This window comes from Anabrus simplex, chromosome 10, assembly GCF_040414725.1.
Source record: "Anabrus simplex isolate iqAnaSimp1 chromosome 10, ASM4041472v1, whole genome shotgun sequence".
Classification (NCBI taxonomy): Eukaryota; Metazoa; Arthropoda; class Insecta; order Orthoptera; family Tettigoniidae; genus Anabrus; species Anabrus simplex.
This window is the reverse complement of record NC_090274.1, coordinates 119,704,750-119,728,621: the sequence shown is the minus strand read 5'-3', so window position 1 is coordinate 119,728,621 and position 23,872 is coordinate 119,704,750. Positions and strand designations below refer to the sequence as shown.

General features: G+C 37.2%; 1 protein-coding gene across 1 annotated transcript in view; it reads left to right on the top strand.

The window, feature by feature from the left end:
• Positions 1–23,872, top strand: part of LOC137502361 (gastrula zinc finger protein XlCGF57.1-like) — a 53,582-nt gene that overhangs the window by 2,762 nt on the left and 26,948 nt on the right. The window contains exon 2 of the mRNA XM_068229372.1: positions 5,778–5,873. Within this exon, the coding sequence (XP_068085473.1) occupies positions 5,778–5,873 (96 nt within the window). The remainder of the gene's footprint in view (positions 1–5,777; positions 5,874–23,872) is intronic.

The following is a 23,872-nucleotide window of genomic DNA, read 5'->3' as shown; positions in this document are numbered from 1 at the left end:
TCTCAGGAAAACCACAATATTTAGAAAACGCTGTAGGGAAAGTTTCCATATTGTTAAGTGAAGGGAACTTAATTTAAATTGAATAATTTTCTCTTTTCCCGTAATTCAAATGAGTTCAAAAAGAATTTTAAGAACTTTTGAAGGAAGGAAGAGATTGTACTTTCAAATGAAATTCATTTTGGAATATCAGACATTCGCCACAATTAATTTGATATTAAAACTTCAAGACGAAAGTGAGTCCATTTGTTAACATATTTTTCATCAAGCAATTAATAGGGAAAATGCAAGTCTTACTCAATGAAATGAATAAATTTTGTCTTAGAAATCGGCTATTATTTCGATCACCGTATACCTCTCTCTGTACCTGCTCCATAAGGACCGTTAACCCATTGTGGAATCTCATGCCCTTCTTCCTTATTCCATATCTTTTCCTGGTACAGAGAGGGAAGGATATAGTCGGCTCCCAGTGAGTGGCCTCGATTTGTATTGATGTATAGATGGCGCACAAACTTGATTTGGAGCTGCGACATGCAAAGTAATGCAGGTATTAAGTGGAGTTACATGAATAACTATGAACACGAAGTAACATCAACATGGACAGATTTTGTTCCAACACTCGAGCGCAAAATTGATTACACCTTTAGTACTTCGTGCTATTGGAGCTTCATCAAACTTTAAATATTTTAAAGTGGTTAATCACTTCGCTTTGTTCGCAGCCATTGGAGCACTTAGGCTGAGTATTATTGACCAAAATTCCAAGATAGAATTAACACTCAGATGGTGGTGTCCAGCACACAGTTAAATATTAAAATTGATCAATCCAATGCTGAGATGGAAGAATTAGCCATCCAAGAAATTAACACCAGTGAAACGATGGAGCCTAGGTTTGTGGAAGGTCAATCCGCTCTAGAGAGGAGGTTTGCTGAAGCAGACAATACCATTAACAATATGCTCAATGAATCAAATACCAACTTAGAGCAAAGATTCAAGGAAGCAGGTGCATGAATTGAGAAGAGATATTCTGACTCCAGTGGTAAAGTAGAAGCCAAACTCAGTGAATAAAAACCCTATTTCTTGAGAATCTTGAAATTCTCAAGGAAGAAATTAGAGCACAGGATGTAGCGCATATAAGATGGTCTGGCATAACCGCAGGCTTCATAGCCTGAGCCACGCCATATAAAACAAGTCAATAAATCAATAGAGTCTGTAGATTGTGACATTAGAACAGTTCTTCTATCAGTTCAATCGTTCGCTTCCGAATTAAAGGAACTCATATCTGAATTTCAAGAATCACACAGCCACATATTGCAAGGTCAGATTAAAATGGCCCAAATTCAGAAAAAATTCAGTGAATCATTTAAGTATGATATTAGTAAAATCAATAACGAAATACGACTTATTAAAACTACCCAAGGAGAATTTGATAAGCGTTTCACTGGACAGTTAGAAAACACAAATAACAGAAATGTTAATGATCTCTACAAGCTGAAATCAAAACCTGAGACACTGTATTTCAGTCTAAAGTAAAAAAGAGATGACACAAATTAAGCAAAAGGAAAACCTATCATTTTCATCAAGCCGTGCTACTTAAAAGGATATGTCATATACAGCAACTCTTATTAAGATCCAAGACGACAAACCAACTAAATTTTCCGGACGAGTTGTGTACACAGCCCGGGAAATTTTACGAAACTTTTGAAGATTATTTACAGTCTCTAAGTTACTGGAAGGCAGAGTTCTCTCGTGGTTCATCGCATTTAAGAGTAGTTTTGATACCTACGAGGATTTTAGGAAAGCTGTTCTAAACTGTTTTTTGGATACGGAAACCCAACATCTTATAAAAGTGCAATTATACTCCAGAAAGTATAATTCTTCAGTCAATACGTCCCGATACTGTGATTATCTTCTCATACAACTTAAGAAAATGCAATTTCTGGATGCTCCACTGCCGGATAAAGAGCTTATCCAGATCATGACTTTGCAATTCCCGTCCCATCAGGAGATACTTGTAACTGCTAACATTCGGACCATAGAACACTTAGATGCCACAATAAGGAGACCTAATACTGCTAACAACCAGTTAACTCCTAAAGGGGGCAGGACTAAAGATATTTCTACCAATTCTGCCGAGATTAGGACGCCTGATTGAGAGAACGTAAAACCGAGAGAAGAGAGGCGGAATAACACAACCTCTCTCAGTAGGTATCGTGGATTTCCAAGACGCCAGAATCGTGGTGATGTTCCCTATAGGAACAGACCTTCTTGGAGAAAACAGGAGGAAGCTCCAGAAGAAAAAAGTATTATAGAAGAGAAGACCTAGAATGCAGGTGGAAAGAAACGAGAGAATACGCCAGAGAAAGAATCAAACCTAACGATGACCCTGGAGCAACTTCGTTGGAATACCAGCAGCATATCAGAGCACAAGAGAAGTCTAGTCATGATATTAAATGTAATCACTTTAATTGACTCTGGAACGCAATCCTCACTTATATCTAACAAACTGATTGAATCTTTTAAGAATAATAACGACATTTTGCTAATGCCAGTTGCATAACTGAAGGTCCAAGGAATAATTCCAGATAAAATATCAAATGTAGGATGCAAACTTTCGTAGAATTTTACATCAGTGGAAAGTCATTTGAGCATATTTTTCTTGTAATAGCACGTATCAACTATAATATTACTTTAGGGTCAGACTTTATGATAAAATATAGAGGAACCATAAATTACGACGCTGATCTTGTAAGTTTGAGCAATGCTGATTCTCTAGAGCTACAGCTGGTGGATCATGGGGACATAGAGACTGAAGAGATTGGAACCCCTGCCGGAGAGGTCAGTCGTGACTATGTACTACCCGCTGAATGCGAGGATGCACTAGCCGAAGCAATGGTTGTTACGAAGGGTGAACCAGAATTGGACAAAGAAGAGTCCGTACTTGACGAAAACTCCATAGTCGGTCCCTAGAATTTTATATCCTTATCCAGTGTGGCTGAAGACCCAGGACTCGTAGCCGGATTAGGGAAAGCTGGACAAGAGGTATTCAATATCTATCGAAGTGTATTTGATGACCAACTCGTTGAAATTAAGGGTTTCGTATATCACCTTATTGTAACTGATCGTTCCCCTTATAATAGAAAGCCGTATCCGATTCCGAACAAGTTTAGAGACGAAGCTAAAGTCCTTATCCAGCAAATGAAGGAAGATGACAACATTTCGCCTTGCGTTACGCCTTATATCAACCCACTGGCAATTGTTCGCAAGTCTAACGTTCGTATTAGGTTATATCTTGAGGCTCGCGTCTTCAACGAGATATGGGTTCTCGAATATGATCGTCCTCCTCTATTGAAAGACATCATCAGACGATAGCAAGGATGGATGTTACCCTAGGGGGTATATACAAGGTCTCCAACCTCAAGATATATGTCCAGAAACAAAAACGAGCAAAAGGAAATCCTTCGAGTTTTCTTTAGCCACTGAGGGAGGAATATGTACTAGGAAGCATTAACGGCCTGGAACATTATTGTGTAATGTCAATTAACTGCAACGATACGGCCCGACGTGCGAAGAACTGCAACGGCACGGCTCAGGCAGGCAAACAGCGAGCTATTAACGTCAGAACTTCCACGTTGGAGATTGACGTCATGATCACGTGAACAACGCATGATTGCTTTAGAACATACGAGAAGTACTTTCACTAACATTTTATCCCGTGGAGATATCAAATAATGACATACACGATCTTGTAGTCCATGATTTAAACATCAACATGTGGAAATTTTATTAAAATTGGCCCACGGATTTAAAAGTTATTCCACAGTAAAAAATGGAATTTTATCAGAAGGGGAGGAAAGCTAACACAGCTGCACGATATAAAGGAACAGCAATCACGTACTCTGCTTCAATTATCTTCGGACTTGTAGTCCAGTGAACAGTGTCGGACTTAGAATTTTTTAAATTATTACTACAACTTGGTAATCTCATCATTTTTAAAGTGTTTAACAGTGCTGGTGATAGTAACTTACCTTACATTTTGGACTTTAACTCGAGTGAACTGGACTATATAAAACTTATAATTTTCTTCTAGACAGAATAACTTAAAACATTTACAACTAATAAACGTGTGCAAGTTAAGGACATTTTCTTGTAAAATAATGTCTCGTTTACTAAAGCAGGCTATCTCATAATAGTGCTTTAATATACACGTCTAATGACAATTTTGAACTATCAACGTATTGAATCTTTCGTCGCGAGTGCGTGATGTAGTACCGCAATCAGGACTTGTAAACAATCGCTAGATACAACATTCCGTCATTTGAATAGACTGTGATCTCAGAGTGAAAACACTTGTACATATCGTCCCACTGCTATTTTAAACGACGATTTTCAGAACAATAATTATCAGCAATTTACTGCTGGTGTGCACTTAAGACGATACTGTGTTCGTAGTCTGAAGCAGGTCAGATAAGACGCTCGGTAATTTTTACTAGTCAGTTGAACTGTTTCGTGTTGTATATCCAGCCAAAAACGCGTTAAAACCTGAGTGTCAATTATATTCATGTCTACCTGTCAATGTGGGATTGATGACATGGGACATGGGACGTGGTCTCAACTAGGGAGTTTAACGTGGTACCATGGGTGATGACATCACGACACCGGCTGTCAAACATGCTATTCGCTGAACCGCATATCTTCACAAACCATTCCTGAATTCCAGATTATTGTTGATATGAGTGTTTTTCGGACTCTTTTTGAATTCCACAAGACTATCTTTGGTGGAATATTAGAATCAGTGGTTTAGATAGCAGTTCAACAAACAGTTTATTCACTCTTACTGGAAATCATAATATTCCAACAGTATTATCAGAATATTTAAACTTCTATTCGTAAAGAAATTATAAGATCGAACTTTGTAAGACGAATCTCTTTGCGATATCCTTTTAAGTGTTAAATGTTTAAAGAGAGTCTAGTGGAGACTTGCACAATTTTAAGTGTTAATCATTTAGAAAACACTGTAGGGAAATTTTCCATATTGTCAAGTGAAGGAAACTTAATTTAAATTCAATAATTTTCTCTTTTCCCATAATTCAAACGAGTTCAAGAAAGAATTTTAAGAATTTTTAAAGGAAGAGGTTGTACTTTGAAATGAAATTCATTTAGGAATGACAGACATTCGCCACAATTAATTTGATATTAAAACTTCAAGACGAAATTGAGTCCGTTTATTAAAGTATTTTTTGATGAAGCAAATAACAGGGAAAATGCAAGTCCTACTCAATGAAATGAATAAATTTTGTCTTCAAAATCAGCTATTATTTCGATCAGCGAATACATCTCTCTGTATCTGCTCCATAAGATCCGTTCACCCCTTTGTTGAATCTCAAGCCCTTATTCCTTATTCCGTATATTTTCCCGATACAGTACATACGATTTAGTGTTAATGACTATGGCAGCATCCTTCCAAATTCTGTGCGAGATGGCCCCAATTCCATCTCTTCTAGGATATCTTCTGATATGACTAGAAAGTATATCTAATTTTATATTTGGTTTTCAGTCCCATTCTTTCTCTGACATAAGGAGCGAGGAAGGATAGTGAGCCCATTCTCAGTACAGACTTTGGTATTAACAATCTTCTGCCGCTAGAAATCTTTCTTAAACATTAGTGAAATTTTGAAAGTAACTGTAACACTGGCAGGTAATGAATTATCATGTTCATTTGTTGGTGACTGTATTTGTAGATACGTGTTATATGCATACCTAATATGCCTTATTTTCCACAGGAAAATATTGAACATGTATCAGATATGGTAGTTCTGAAAAATGAAGTTAAATCAGAGTTAACAGAGCCAGGGTCAACACAGGAAAATACTCTTGAGGTAATGTACATAATTTGATAATCCATCTACAGGTAATGAAAATAGTTTAAAAATGGCTCAACAGATATCAGTTGTTAACCCTTCATTTCAATGCATACGATTGATAGTCCTATGGAAAATATACTTTTTTATGAGATTGACTGTTTACTTGGCTAATTTTCATTTTCCTTCAAGTTGTTCCACGATCTTGCTTTATGTATTGTGTAGCAGTTAGGATTACCCGAAAGACCAGTACCGTGTTATCACTTGTGGCCTGGTATCATTCTTACTAATACTTTTGACTTCGTAAATATTTTCGAACACAGAGTTGCTATCAGATAATTTTTTTTTACTCTTACTAGATACTTTACTTGATGCATCCAAATGAAACACCTATGTAATCTTATTGATTATATTAATTATTGATTTCTAGATAATACAATTATTTGTAGGTATAAGTTGCATGGGATATGTTTGCTTACTATGAGCTATCACTTTTATACTACACATATTGTAGCCATCTCGTGGCAAGCAAAAAATATTCTTATTCTTCCTAATATGGTCTGTGGTGTTACTAGTGTAGTGTGACATAGTATTACTTAAACTTGCAATGAATAAATAAATGCTTCACGAATGAGAGCCTTTCCGTTTCATACTTCATAATGGATACTGTTTGTGAATAGTCCTTGTATGTTGACCGTTACTCACCTGAACATTCGTTACATGAATGAATCCGTCACAACCAGGATACCCATTTGATCACTGCCATCAACCACTTCATAGCCTGTGTGTCATCTTCTTTCAGTATGACTATGTTGTTATGGGGTATTTCAATGCCCATTTTGCAGTGGGCCAAGGACACAAATATGAATACAGTAAAACAACAAGAAACAACATCAAAGCACAAAATTACTTATTTGCAGCAGCAGCATATGAACATAAAGCATGGAAGGGGCCCAGGATAATAGACAGTTAAGAGGGCAAGATCTTAAATTACCACTTAACTAGTTGCCAAGTCGAAGTAACCAGCACTACCAAATGAAGAGATACAATTAGAATTGGAATTAAATATTTACTTAATGAATATAGATTTAAATTTCATGAATATCTACAATTGAATTACCATTTTAAATGAATAAAATTACAAGAAATTTGATAACTAATAACTTTAAATAAGTTACTAAATAATATAAAAGTTAACCAATTCTATAAAACAATAAGGATACTGAAAGGTCGATACTTTTCTAGATTATTACTGTGAACCTGAGACCATTTAAAAAAATTAATATTTAATTTTAAGATATACCTTTCTAAAAAAATAGAATACCGGCCAGTAACTAAGTATTAATCTGATTAAATTGAACTTTGTTTCAATTCATTCTTACATGAATGTTTAAGCAATTACGGAAACACAGACACAAGCAAACTCAAAATGTGACTCGAACAGCAAATAAAATCACATGTATAAATAAATCAATTTAAATGACAATAATAAATGGTAGAAAAATTTCCCAAACCAATTACAATATTACAAGGGAAAAACATATTAATGGTCCACAATTAACAGAACAATGTTACACGAACTGAAGCATACAGCTACCCGAGCCAATCTATCATTAATCATTAACAGGCAAGGCCTGCCAAAATTAAAGCATCCACAAGATAAGGGATAAGAACTTAGTGACACAACAAATAAATAATGGAAGGTAAAAAAACAAAACACGGATGTGAATAAGACATGTGAGCATGAACCAAAGGAGAATAAAGAACAGGTGAAACAAATTTCAGTTCCCTAGAATGGCCTGGTTACATAAGATAAATAAAAATAATTATTAATACATTGGATGATAGTTGGATTTACAGAGTATTTAACAGGTGATCAAAATTGTTATAACATTTAAAGTGAGGGGCTTTGGAAACAGCATGATGTGTATATGAGGGATAATCAAAATAAGACCCCAGAACAGCGAAAAGAATGATCCCATAATGATAAATAAACCAACACAGGGCAAAACACAAATTTACAGCACGATTAGAGATCACATAACAAAAACAAGGAAAAATAGAATGAAATACACCGGCCAAAATTTAATAAATATAATAATAATAATAATAATAATAATAATAATAATAATAATAATAATAATAATAATAATAAAGGAAAAATATGGAGGCGAAAATTTAACACAAACAATAATCTCAATGAAACAATTAGAATGACATTAACACTCATAGGCACAAATTACCTCTTGGTTTGTTTTTGATAAAAATCTAGACATGTTAATATGATATTTTTAACCTAATTACAATTGTTTGTTGAGAAGATTATTCATTAGGTGGACGTAAAAGTTGTTGCCGAAATTTCCTACGATCGGTAGGCCTAATATTAGTAACGTCACATGATGATCGATGGCTTGGTACTTCAATTTATGGTAATAACTTCAACTAATCCATGGCAGCAGATATTCAGCATGAGTTTGGGAAGTCAAATTACTTACATTTTTAGTGTAGACTATCCAAAATAATATTATCCAAAATTAACGTATTCTGGTCTCATTCAAAGGTACACACAGACAGCAATTTAGTGCTCACATGGCTTTAAATAAAATAAAAATTGAAAGGTAATAACTGGAAATAGAAAAAAAATTAAGGCTTAGCCTTAATCTTCAAGCACATTAACCTGGAGTATTTAAATCCATTCCCCAGATACTCCAATATGTCTTCCAACAAACACGACATGGGCCGTCCATCATGGAGCTCGGCTGAAGCACAAATCAGTGGCTAGCCGGAAGCTCCGCGCGCCGGTATTGATTTTCTATGCAACTGGTTGTGATTATTAATAATCAGCAATAAAGACAGGAACTGATATTGTTACTAAATAATGTAAATCATACGTACCTAAATATGCTTCAAGCTCTATCAAAGGAATGGGCCTATAGGTTTTCCTTTATCTACAAAAAGCCTCTCCATTTCACAATATATTTCCACTCATGTATTTTCCAGCATTTTATGAAGGACGAGTAACTTCACTGCCAACATCTGGGAATCACCTGTCCTCTGAAGAGCATATCTCGTGGGTCCAGGGGCAGTTCTCATTATGTTACCCAATCTGGAATACACATAATTGAAATGTACGTTTCTCTGAAGTGTTATAAATATAACCTACTGAAATCTTGATGAGCTTATAGGCCTATAGATATAGGTTGTACATAATGTAAACGAAGCAATAACATAGTCCATAATAATGTAGAATGCCGATTTTGCGTGACCTAGATTTAGCATAAACCTGCATTTAACAGAAGAAATTTCCAGTACTGAAAATTATTCCATAAGCGCAATATAATTTTATATTCGATTTCACGTCATTCAAAATGGGCAAAACTCGCTTTTACCGTTCAGGAAGTGCTAAAATTCTCAAATATTTATTTCTATTTATTTTAGTTATGGGAAATTAAGAACCTGTGCAAAAGACGCTATAAGCTTGCTAAGCCTGGTTCAGGCAAGAAGAGGAATTTAGAGACGGGCACTTAGGGCTGAAGTGAGATGTTGGACTCCAATACCCATCAAACCGCGGCCGTTGTAGTAGAAGAGAACCCCCGTTTTAATAACAGTGTTATTATAACCTTCAAAAGTTCCTATATTATTCTGTGCAATATCTGCCGGTTACAATGAGAACCCTTTTACTCATTCATCCATTATCACGGGCAAATTCGGGCATGTTAGTTTTTATCCGTTATCAGTATTCGTACACTCTACTCCAGCGTTTATATTAAATGTGATCAATCATCTCCCGTATCGATTCCTCGCTACGTGCGAGCGAATCGATCTTCTCACAACTGCGACTGGTGTACTATACATCTCGGGATAACATGTTCTTGCAATAACTGCAATGACAGCAGTTGTTAACTCCTTAGAAATAAACGCGTAAGTAAATGATTTCTTAATTGTAATACCATGTACTGAAATAAAATAAGAATATGATACTTCTCCTTCTGAAGATACAGTGTTGTGTATAACTAATTTCATAGGTTAGGTTATGTTCTTATGCATCTTGTTAAATTTCAGAAAGGCTGTTTCCATGTAAATTAGTAGTAAAAATTGTATCATTATTCTACAGGGAGCTTGAAATATCTTTTCATAATATGTGTGCGGTAACCCTATGTTAGGTGACGCCGTTTGGAATAAGAGAATGGAAATATTTGCCACAATCCTCTGGATTGGTACTATTACAATTCTTTAGAATGTAATGGAATATGTGTGTTCAGACTATTTTAATTTGAAAATACGTGCCAATGAATAAGCTGCTACTAGAAAGACATCTGCGAATATGTCTAAACAAACCCATTGCTGTTTCATACCAATGTTAATGTGTTTTTTGCAAGTGTACCCTTAAAATGTGTTCATATCTTTAAGGCGCTTGCTATTAAATTAACGAGCATGGTTCTTAACCTAGGGAGTGGCTTTATCATTGGAGTTGGTACAGAGAGGGGTATTGTTATCAATTTTAGAGATTCTTTTGATAAATTGAGTTTATTGATCATCAAAAGCAAGTTCATATCACCTTCGTACAGCAGCATGGAAGTGTCGTGGCTGCTTGGTACCTAAAAGTCCTGGCATGGCGTTGGACATCGCCTGGGCAGGGACCACGCCTGCTCGGATGAGGAGTTCTGGAATGTCTCGAGGTTCTGGAATGTCTCGACGTTCTGGAATGTCTCGACGTTCTGGAATGTCTCGAAGATTGGCACACGTTCCTGGGTTCGATTTGAGACGTAATTCACACTTGAGTTTTCTGCACGGCACTCCACACATTCATGGCACTGTCTGAACAGATATGACCTTTTAATTATGGTCACTGCACTCTAGATATTAAATCAAAACGTTCTGGAATAATCACTCGAAGGACAAGATGATTTCGACTTCGTTCCGGTAGAAATGCAAGTTCATAATGCAAGCTTACTGTAAATTGGAATGTTCTAGAGGATTATAGTCACCATAGTTCTTAATGCATAGTTTCTGAAGATTTAAAACACATTGGCAATGAACTGAATAAATAGCACTCGGAAACTGTCTTGTTCCGTCAATAGGCGAAGTGAATAGCCGTTAAAGAAACTCATATTTGAAAGAAAAAGTCTGATTTCATAAATTATGGATTCACTCAAAATACTGGAAAGTTCTAGGCTTTCTGGGAACGCGACATGCGTATTCTGAATTGTCACAGTCTTTAATGAGGATAAGAATAAAAACACAAGTCCCAGTGCAGCACTTGGAAAGTATTGCATATTTCACAATTAAACGTAATGTTGAACGTCCCCTAAGTTTCACTGTCTTTACAAGACGTAAATTCAATGAGGCACTTGGGAAAACAAGTCATATCGTTCACACGAAAGTTTATGTTGGTAGGGCACAAGTTCATCCTACACGCTCGGAAAATGTCAATGTTCCAGAAATTGATTCACAAAATACAAGCTCGAATAAGTTCGAAACGCAAGTTCAGTGTGGTACACAACACTCGTGAAAATTCAAAGTCCTTTCAATCCTCGTCGAATAACTAAGTCCCTATGTGGCACTTCAAAAAATAACAAAGTTCCAATGTGTAGAAATAACAAAGTTCCAATGTGTCAAAATACTAAAGTCCCAACACGACACTCGAAGAAAATAAAGTTCCGATGTGTCAAAATATTAAAGTCCCAACACGACACTCGAAGAAAATAAAGTTCCGACAACAATGTTCCAGTATGTCACCTTAAGAAAATAATAAAGTCTTACCGTGACACTTGGCGGAAATAACTAAGTTCCAATGAGACGCTTCAGAAAAATAACAAAGTTCCTATATGGCACTTTAAGAAAATATCAAAGTCCAATCACGACACACGAAAAATAACAAAGTTCCAATGTGTCAATATGACTAAGTTCCAACACGATGCTCGCAGAAAATAACAAAGTCCCAATCAGGCACTTCAAGAAGATGATAAAGTCCCGACACAACACTTAGAGAAAATACCGAAGTTCCAATACTTGGATTTCGAAGATTGTCAACTAGAAGTTCGACACACACAATACTCCTCCTGTCACCCGTGTCACAGAGACGGCGGAGTGACAGATACTGAATTCGTAGGACACGTTCGCATGGAAGTGTCTAGAACCCGGGTATTATCTGCCCTTATAACTTCTATAATACTCGGTGGATTTTCTTGAAATCTTGACAGATGACGTCCATTGTAATGGTTTTTAAGATGGCAGTGTCGAAATAGCGATAAAGTAGCGCAAAAATGTACTTTTGAGGGTAAGCTGGAACATTACCATATATGGTTGTGGATAGCTGGCTTACGACGGCCACGTCACTCACTGGGTACGTCACTGCGTTCGGCGGGCTGCCTACCTTCCACCTCGCGCGAAGTTCAACAAACATACTTCGGACTTCTCTCGTAGCGGCGTTCCCGGTACAGTATATTTCCCTTCTTTTATGGAAAATCATGTATAACGTTATAAGGAAAACGTTAAACTGAACCGATTTGCATTTCCTGACAAAAATTTGTGAAATGAAGCACAGACTGTAACTACAATACAGTGTGTAGAATATATAATTATCTCCTCCTTTTATTGCTCTCATTGTGCAAGTAATGTATTGAACCCTTGAACTTACCATTCCATCGTTGGTCGGCCACAGCTGCTACAGTGGACAAATATATAACTCTTAAATCATGGGTCGTTGCGGGAAGAAATTCGGTCACGATCTTAACCAAACGATGGGATTCAGAAGAGAGCCTAACTACTTGAAATGAGGAGCAAATATGTGCTTACTGACTTTTATTAAATTCGAAATGGCACGACAACATTGTTATTTTAATATAAATCCATGAAATAAAAAAATTATAAATCATTTATTATTGAAGTTTAAACGCAGTCACATTGCATAGCGTTGATTTATTTCTCACAATTATCGAGGAGTTGCTTCGGAGAAAGTAATAAATTAGTGCACAGCGAAACTGAAAAACTGAAAAAGGAAAGACCTGATAACCGGGCACCTATTACTCCAAACGAGAACTGAGAATTAATCCACACGATCCGTGGAAAATCTGAATTTCAACAAGTAGAACGCCTGATTTCCTCTCAATTAAGGTTATCCACCAGTCGAATACCCTTGCGGATACGGGACACCCGCCGAATGGACCCTTAATCGAACCAAATTGACTATCAGTTGCTTTGGATAGGTTGCGAAATATTATGGGAAAGCATGGTGTTCACTACGAGTTAACAACATCATTCACAATTGAAATAAAATTCCACCATGTATTTGTCATTCATGACACCCTTAAGTGATAAAATAATCCCGATGCTAAATGTGCATCACCCAAACAGCTGTTCGGAAGGAACCAACAACATGATCCGCGAGGATATTACGTTACATCATTCTGAAGGAACAAAACTGCGAAATGCAGGAAACACTTATTCATCACGCATTTGGAAGAAATGCCAAACACTGAAGTTAATTAAAAAGTGGTAAATCACTTGAAAAGTATTATTATCGAACCGATTTTCAGGTTAGAAATGATTATGTTACGCTTAATAAAATTACCAGTCCACATTGAAAAATACAACAAACTTAAGGAATTATTTCCTTTTTAAACAATGACTACCATTACAGATCCATCTACTTATTGTTTGTCCCAACATACTACCTACAAAGTTAGCACTTAATCGAACTCAACTACGTATAAAGATGAAAGAACGACAAAGATTGAAAATAAAAATAATATTACTGGCTGACGAATCGAAACCACATTCGCAACTCAAGTCTCACACTAATACATTGAGTGTCAATATGCACACTATCAAAACGAAACGGACGTCAAAACGACAAAAGAATTAAGTCCGTAAAATAAAATAAAATATCAAAGTTACTTTAACTCAACACGCATGGAGAATTACAGTAAAATATTTAATCACCATCAGGTCGATATCCAATGTTGGGCAACCCTCATTCGCCGATAACGGTCCCATATCTTAGGGAGCACCTTCCAGCTGTTGGAGCTGCGCACAAGTTGGCCTCATTATTACCGATCTAACCCTCTTCATATTTCGTATTTTACTGTAGATGCTACCTTCGCCCAGGTCACTTCGCAAAAACAAAAAAACATCTAATCTGAGACTTGAGTATGTACAGCTGACATCCCACACCTATCGTCGGGCTCACTTAAAATCTGTACATCCTAACACTAATCTCTATGTACACGATACCTTCCTAATTCTATCGTCGAGCGTGAACTAGGACGTCTCATCATCAGTATACTCCAAGGATAACATGTGACGTCCTAAATCTATTGTCGGGCGGAAAATGGGTCGTATTATGCTTCCCCTGGCACATCAGGCGAACCAACAATTTCAAACAAACTCTGACATTTCAGTAATAACCTGGTCAGACTAATAACACACAACGGAACAACGTCTCTTACTATTAAAGAAACGCAAGTCGGAAAATGCAGTAAGTCTCTATCTCGTTACAAAACGTGAACTCGAAAATAAATATACGTGACGAACAATCCCCAAATCAAACACGATCTCAGCATGCGCAATGAATTTTTAGGGAAGAAAAAATAATATCCCAACACCCGTCTACAATTTAGTGGATGTTGTCCAAAAATAATAATCATCACTACCGCATTGGAAACCCTCAAATCGTCTACCGTCAATTTCAAATATATATATCTATGACTATCCAGTGAAACGAAATTCAATAAATTTATACGGTCACACAACACCAACCGTGTATTCTAAATGCTCTTTTATCCTTGAGGTCACATTATCCTACTATTCATACTGACTTTACGTAACTAGTCACGACTTTTACTACCAAGATTTTTAATCTTCACTAGAATCGTTTTTCACTTGGGATCTTACTAGAAATCTACGGTGCCTCACACAGTAGTCGTCTCGAATTTCGGATTGTTAGCGGAATACACTACAGCCTGCCAGAATACAGCCTGTCTCACAAATCCTTCCTCGGCAAACATAGCCTGTCTCAAAACTCATTCTCCTCGCCTTATCCCAGCGGTATTACTTAAAATCCAGGCTCCCTTTCACCTTCAGTATTCCTATCATTCTCATCTCCACATGTATAAATTCTTCGCTCTCAATCCATTTTTCTTATATTTCCAAGAACCTTTTCATATTTCGATCCTCTTGTAAAAAGCAATAACCATTATAAAATACACCTCTTTATTTTACTGTTACTACAACTTTCGGACCTCGAGAATACAAGAACACACCGCGATTTTCCGTATCATCGACATACACGATTCACAAAATTTTACTTCCCATGAATAAAACATAACTCTATCGAATTTCACTGGAATTTTCGAAATGCCTGCGATCCTTGTAAAACATACTTGTTAAATGCACTTTTAACATAGGAAAATTTTTATCCCGCGGTAGACATTATTATTATTATTATTATTATTATTATTATTATTATTATTGTTATTATCATTATTATTATTAATATTATTAATATTATTAATTTCGACAAAAATTTCTGAATTCAAATGATACTTGAAATTTAAGACATTCGCCTCGACTACTTTACCATTATCGCTTTCCTAATTTTCCTCACTTTGGACAATATCTCATAGAACATTAACACCAGATTTAAACGTCGCATTTTACAGTTTCTTGACGAAAATTTTACAAAACTAAAGATTTTCACACCCTGACCAAAATTATAACACTTCTCGCCTGATAATTACAAATATCAACCCGACACACGTCTTAAAAAATTGGTTGGGACAAACAAAAAAGTTTAACCACAACATAATACAAAATATAGACAGACCTGCATTGACGTCATCTCCAGCATTCTGGCTACATTTTCGCCAGCTGACCTCATGCTTAGCCGCACATTGGTACAAAGAACATCATCTTCTCAAACATCAATCTTACAAATACTGCCTTTTCACGCGTTATTAAATGACAACACAAATCACGCACTTTCTTCGTTATAATTTGTACAGCACACCTCCTTCGTTCTGCAGTCGACTGCGACTGTCTCCCTTCTCCCCAGAGTCGGCTTTCAGTCACCCTAATACAACAGGTGTTCAACAGATAACGAAATCAGAACTACTCTGACTAGCTTCCCAACTCCCTTAACACTTTCCAACACACACGAGGTGATACAATAAAATCTGCTATGTATTTTAACAGACGCCTATGCTTTCACAGTTTGTCGGCTAAAGTTCAGAAAATTTCTATCACCTTCCCTTTTTAACAGAAGATGTGGACCACAGCCACGAACATGTACTAAGCTATTTGTAGATCAATCTTATACAATTTTCTGCTGACGACGGGCGTAAGCTTCCACTGCTTCAGAAACCAGACCGACACTGAGAAAAATGCAGAGGGGGGTTTCTTTTATAGTCTTACAGTAGGAGTGACGCTACTCACACCACTACGCTTGAGTACGTAATCTGCTAATATCGCGTCCAAGAGACCGATTTTCATGAAACTTGTTCCAGAATTCCGGACAGACTTGTGATTTATTTAGATGTTAACCTCATAATTTTACCACACTTGCAACAGGTGAAATAAATTATTTCTGCCCGGGTGTTTAGCGGGTTTTCTTCATCCATTGACCTTGGCACGTGGAGCTAGTCCACTGATCTGACGCTGATTTGTACTTAGGCTTAACTTCATTTATATTTAACCCTGGGGGTTCTGTCTCCACGTAGGTTTTAAGAATAATTTAGACTATTTATTGCTGTATTTACTGTGTTGCCAAAATCTCTCGTTACGCAGAATTCCGTGAATTTGAAGAATTGTTGGGTACTCGAAGTCCACCGAGGTGTCACGGTACTTCACGAGCTTACCGCGGGTGAGTTCGTTCCCACGCGACAGCGAGGCTCTGGAAGTGCAACATGGTTGCTCTCAAAAATAAAAGTAGCTCGTTATTTGAAATAAATATTGAGAAAAATAAAAAATATGGATGTTAATACACGCAAAGGTCTCTGGAAACGGTATGCTTCCTACTGAAATCTCGATTTAAAGTATACCCCATTTAAGGTTAAAAGAATCAGGTACCTGTAGAAACATTACATAGGGGTTCTACTGTATATGTTGAATGTACCTTACACGTGATTGTCAATAGGGTTATTTTCTCCATTCTGTCCTATTTCGAGATATGTACCCATCTTGTTGTACAGTCAACGTCATCTTGTATTTCATTATCAGATACTTTGAGCTCATCATTTTCTTCTCCCTCGGGGGAAACATGATCTTCATCATGAGGTTTTTGGTAAACGAAATATCAGGATCAGCGAATGATCATCAGCTTCCTCTTCATATTCACTCTCACTAATTTCATACATAATTTCTCACATATCCGCTGCTGACCTGCCATATTTGAACACTGAAACAATGAACAGATTATTACTTTCCTTACTGAAGTACTCCATAGTCATGGAGGTAGTTTCTATGGTGACCAGCATGCAGGAAGTATTGAAATGAATGGATGGGTCCATCAACCCATTCATCATATATTTAATTTATTGAACAAGTAGAGAAGTCATCAACTGAAAAATATTTTAAAGTCATGTCATAACTACTAACGAGATGAACAAATACACAAGGCTTTTTGCATATAGTGTCCACATTTTATCAGCTACACGCAATTGAATATTAAATCTTGTTCGATTCGATCCACTCAGAGTAGAAGGGTTAAACAGCGTAAAGACGAGGCTTACTGAACATGCCCAGATGATGATAATATTATCTAAGCACAGCTTATTCGTGGATTCAAGAATGTGCTTCACATACTCCGATGCAATCAGCTTAAGTTGTACAGTATGGTGACCTTGGATTCGATCATGGCAATATGTTTTTATGGTTTTCTGTGTCTAAACTTTCAGGGATGAGGTGATATATTGAATATTTTGTATTCGAATGAGGCTTTAATTTATGGTGGTCATATTTTCGAAAATGCTCTCGAAATTTAGTCTCGTAGTAACTTGGTAATTGTGTTTTTGGAAGCCAGACCTTTGCCATATTTACCAATTCTCTTGATTTGAACACAGTGAAACCTCGTTAAGACGTTTCTGCAGGGGACAAGGAAAATGAATGTGGTAAGCGAGAAAACGTACTACTGAATAAATGTATAAAAATTATCCAACAGGTATATCGAAACAGTACATACGATTTTCCGACATATTCGGATTTCTCGTCGTATATCCACGGATACAGCGAAACTCTGTAAGGAGAGACTATTGTGATGTGAAAAAAACACGAGAGAACACATATGAGACCTTTTCTGCTGTGGCTTATAACATTAAAATTTTACACCGGAAAGTGTTAAGAACAACAAATATGAAAATATTTGAATTTGGCCCATAAAAACATCGAAGTTTTATTGCATATCTCACTCTTTCTAAAACAAATGCTAGAGAAAGCATTTTATTTCGGACCAGTGGGTGGTCAACTTCACACGATTATGTTGCGGATGTAGGCTACCGCGCGACAAATATTTGCTACCCATTATTGTGCAACTAAACAGGAAATACATTTCTAACTTTTGAATCGAATCTGAAATACAAGCACAAACAGGCTGATAGTGTTATTCAGCAGTTTCATTGCCGACCGGCAAGCAAAACTGAGCGTTTCTGAGGCTCCTTGAAGGTGAAATTTATTCTGTGAACTTAAAGAATTCAAGACCTTGTCGAATTATCACGCAACTGCGGGCAGGGCTCTTACCGGAGTTCGAAATCACGTTCCTTCCACAAGGGATGACAAATAACATTTTCAGGGCTAGGAAAATATGATCGTACTAAGCAGTAATAGCAAAAATTAGTGACGTGCTAAGTGACGTATTTTATATGGATTTAATACGATGAGCATTGGGACTTCGAATTTACGTCGTGCTAAGTGAGAAATGGTGTAAATGAGGAACGCTCTAACGAGGTTTCACTGTAATACTTTGCTTCAATTCCATTATTATTTGGTACTGGATTTATGGAGGTTATCATTTTTGCCTCCAGTAAGTCTTAAAGATCTTAGAAGCCTTTTATATATGTCACGTCCATGCACGTGAGACAGCCACTCTTTGAGATGATGGTTGTGTAGTTGTACTAACTCGTAAAAAATCATTCACCACTACTACCACATTCCTTATTTTAAACCATTAATTCTGAAGTTCCTTAGAAATGTTGTAGTTTTTATATGAATATTCTCATTTTCTTCAAGTAGTTCCTCTGTCTTCGACATAGTACTGTAATGCACTGCTAGGTATTGTGTGACATCTGGCTTTGTTCCGAGGCCACGCAACAGCTGATAGTGTTCCAAGATTCTTTGCCATATACATAATGTGTGGACGTTGGTATCATTGCTACTTGCGGTATATTGCAGGAATTGTCCATTTCAAACCGTGGCATGTTAGCTGCTTGTTAGGACAGTAGGGTGAATTTTGTGCAAGTTCTTTCAGGCTTTGCTGTTACGAATTGAGGGAGTTATCTTTACTATATGAAATTCCTGTACTAATGGATAATACAAGGACATCCCCATCCATGTTGTCATCTGACAAGGAACAGCTTTGGTGGGACTAGACCGAATGCGATGGGAACTGTTAGGATTATGACTGAAGAGAGTAATCCTGCAAGTACTTGAAAGTAATGTAACCTAGAGTATCAAAGATATCGATTGTATTGAAACTACTGGTCGAGTTGGCCGTCCAATTAGAGGTGCGCAGCTGTGAGCTTGCATCCGGGAGATAGTGGGTTGGAGCCCCAATGCCGGCAGCCCTGAAGATGGTTTTTCATGGTTTCCGAATTTAACGCCAGGAAAATGCTGGTTCTCTACCTTATTTAAGGCCACAGCCGCTTCTTTCCCACCCCTAGTCCTTTCCTAACCCATCGTCGCCATAAGATCTATCTGTGTCGGTGCGATGTAAAACAAATTGTAAAGAAATATATTAAAACTCAGTAAGGTGCTCGGTGGAGACATCTAGACATCACCTAACTCCTGTAATTGTTACACATTAGTCCACAGCGTGACAAAATGAAAGATTTTGAAACTCTTTGTGTTGTTTGTACTAATAAAATGTTATCTTAATAGCTTGCATGTTTATATATTGCCCCCAAACTACTCTGCACCTAATTAGTGAAGACAAGGAATCCAGAGGTGGACTGTTTGTGTTGGCAACACTTAAATGTTTGTGGCATATTTAGATGTGACGGGACTTGGAACACGTCTCGCAAATGACACAAAGTATAACAGGAGACTACATCACTGCTCAAAAATCACAAGAATTACAATAATTAGGTCTCTTGATGTTCAATAATAAAGTCTTTTCTGAATTTTAAATCAACACTCACAAATTTCTACTGTATAAGTATATAATACTTTTGAGATATTATTCACTGTCCTTGGAATGTATGGAACGTGGTTTATGTAACACTGAAGGAACAAGATATTAGTAGATACTATTCACAGGTTCGCCAGCCACCGCCACCACATGCTCCTCTGCCTCACGGAATATGCTCAGTAAGAGTGTATGCTTAACCTCACATGACCTTACTTGGCGGGGGATTTAAAAAATAGTTCTTGGCTAAGAGTGCAAGCTTAACCTAACAAACACAAATTCGACTCGACGCCTAACCTCACAGGTCCTGGATTCAACCCTAGGCTTAACCTTGCAATGGCGTTAGCTTTACAGGCTCAAGTTTGACGCCCAGGAGTGCTAGCTGAACCCAACTGCCAATGTGATTAGGGACAAGCATGCATTTGATGCCCACCGTAACTTACAAAGGCACTACCAACTGCTGTTTGAGATTCGATCCCAGGGTCGAAGGAATAAAGAGAAAATGTGTTAAATTACTAAATTACAATTGAGACATGGTCCAGGGGCTTTTGGATCTGATCTTGGGACAAGATAATGGCTATTCAAATTGTTTTAATATTACTGGGGAAATAGTGTAAGACTAAATACATATGCTTTATTCATTTTGGTCAAAATGTTCGAAGGCGACGTTAGTTCATGGAGCTGAGAAACTGCGAAAGGGTCGAAGGACTAAAGAGAAAATGTGTTAAATTACTAAAGGAATAATTGTCTGCTGTGAAGTTTACATCACTTGGCACCTAACAATAGAGCTATAAAATCCCCAGGCCGTATGGGAATCAAACTCGGCACACTTTCCCTTGAACAAATATAATAACTAAAGGAATGTGCGTTAAATTCGAAACATACAACATTCGAGCTAAAATAAATTAAAAATCACCGATGAGACAAGGAATCGAAACGGTGGCTCCTTTACTTGGGCAAGAAACAAGCATGCTAACTAAATGGGTTTACATTAAAAGCATGTGTGTTTAACTGAAACACTTCAAGTTCGACTATCGTTTGAGTGGGAAAATTACAATAATCGCTTTACGTCTTACTAACTACACTCCAGTTTGCAAAAAATAATAAATACAATTTTTGAAGGTCCAAGCTGCTTTCATGCCGCACACTGTAGCCGTCCAGGATTCTCCAGCCATGTTGATTGGAATTCTACAGTCCAATTACATGATATCATTCGATATCAAATTATCCGTCATCGGCAACTATTCGTTGAGAACTGTTCATTAAACTGCAGTCATTTGTAAATTAGAATTATATTGGAATCACATTAGTTATATTAGAACATCATTTATTATTTTAGTTATCAGGATAGGAATGTATTATGTGTTGTTGCTATCAGCTTTACGTCGCACCGACACAGATATGTCTTATCATTACGATGGGATAGGAAATGCCTAGTAATGGGAAGGAATCGGCCGTGGCCTTAATTAAGGTACAGTCCCAGCATTTGCCTGGTGTGAAAATGGGAAACCACGGAAACCCATCTTCAGGGCTGCCGATAGTGGGGTTCGAACCCACTATCTCCCGATTACTGGATACTGGCCGCACTTAGGCGACTGCAGCTATCGAGCTCGATATATTATGTATTGTAATGTGCTCAATATGTTGAGACGTGTTATTTCATGTCATGTTTGTGTAAACGGAAAAGTTATTCTTGAAGCTGGGAATTTGCGATGAGTCACCGGGTTTAACTCAGGAGTACTTGATTATACAGCGACCCGCGCAAGGCTAGAGCTGCGTGCCTACATCGTAGACACGCCCACTGGTTACCCGTGAAGAAGCAAGAAAGGGAACGATCTGACATGAGTTCAAGGAATCCGGTGCTTCGATGGAAAAGAGAGCAGTTACCAACGGTGGGGATGTCTCGTGTATATTATTGTGAACGGAGCAGTCCTGACACACACAGTACAGTGAGTTACCATCGATATACACGTAAGTGCCGTGATGCTGTCGGATAAGGGTCAGATGGAGTTGTACCCTGCGTGCGATTTATTTATTTATTTATTTATTTAATGACTTTAGCAGTGGCGAAGTTAGGGCTCGTGGCCCTCTCTTACACTTAACCACATAATCAATTTACAGATAATACATATATATATAGGAAATGTACTATTCTAGTATAAAATCAAAGATAAGCTAAAAATTACAGATATAATGAAGAAAGAAAGCAAAGTTCAACAAATAAAATAGAAAAAAATTCGGAGCGTAAAGACAATAAGAAAGAGACAATGTCTTAATGAAAAAGTAAGATACAAACTCAAAGAATAAGCATTGCATAAAGAGAACACAATAAGTAATAAAGTAAATGGAAATATAAATATGGCCATAAAAGTGATCTATGTACATGAGTTAGAAGCTAAATATTATGTATATTATACTATAATAATATGTATTTTTACACTATAATAATAATAAAGGTCATAATAATAACCACAATCACACAACTTCGTCATACACATGAAACAGTCAGCGGTATTCAACAGGTAATCTCTACATGCAGTCCTAACTTTTGATATTGAGTTTGAGTACCTGACAGCAGCTGGGAGTGAATTCCAAAGTCGTGACCCAGCCACAACGAAGGATCTGTTATATATTGAAGAGTGGTTGACGGAAATAGCGAGGGAAGTGCCAGATCTTGTGTTACAATTATGGAATGAGGATATTAAATGGAATTTTGAAGAGATGTATTTGGGTAGATTTTCCTTCTGAGTTCGATATATCAACGTGAGTACGTGGATTTTCCGTCGCCTCTCGAGTTTCAGCCAGAAAATAAATGTGTAACTATGGGTTATGTGAGCATCGTAACTCAAGTTAAAAACAAATCGAAGACCAGAGTTCAATTCTCGTTGATGTTTCATAGTTTGTTCACGGGTCGCATCAACGAGGACAATGTCACAGTAGTCAAGTATTGGTAGTATCAAAGTATGGAGTAGTTTTATCTTAACGTCTTGTGGCAAAATGTCCTTATGTCGTTTCATAGGGTGTAACGTCGCGTGCATCTTTCTACACGTGTTTCTTATGCGTGCAGGCAAATCAAGAGTTTCAGTCAGGGTCATACCTAGGTTCTTCACTTCCTTACTGAACGGGATTACGGTGGCATTTAATGTCACCGGAGTAAAAGCATAATTTTTATACATGATGTTTAATAATTTCTGAGAACAGATTATGATTGAGTTTTTTTGGGGGGTTGAGGAGGAGAGAGTTTTCACTGGCGTACACACTGAGTTGTTGAAGGTCGGAGTTAATATCACTTATTGCATTCGATATATCATTTATATTAACGTGGCTGTAAATATGGAGGTCGTCGGCGGAGAGGTAATATCTATTATACTTAATTTTGGAGGAGATGTCATTAATATAGAGGACAAACAAAACGGGACCAAGAACAGAACCTCGGGGGTTCCTGCCTTCCAGAGTCGCCACTGAGCAGCGGTATCTTGTACTATAACACGTTGCATACGGTCTGTAAGATATGTTTAAAGCAACATTACCGAAAAACGATTTGAGCTTCATCAGCAATGTCTGGATGTTTGTCGTGTCAAAAGCACTGCTGAAGTCAAGGAGTGTGAGTGTTGTCACTCGCTTGTCTGGTGTCCTCAGTCACTTTGAGTAAGGCAGTTGCTGTGCTATGACCCTTCTTGAA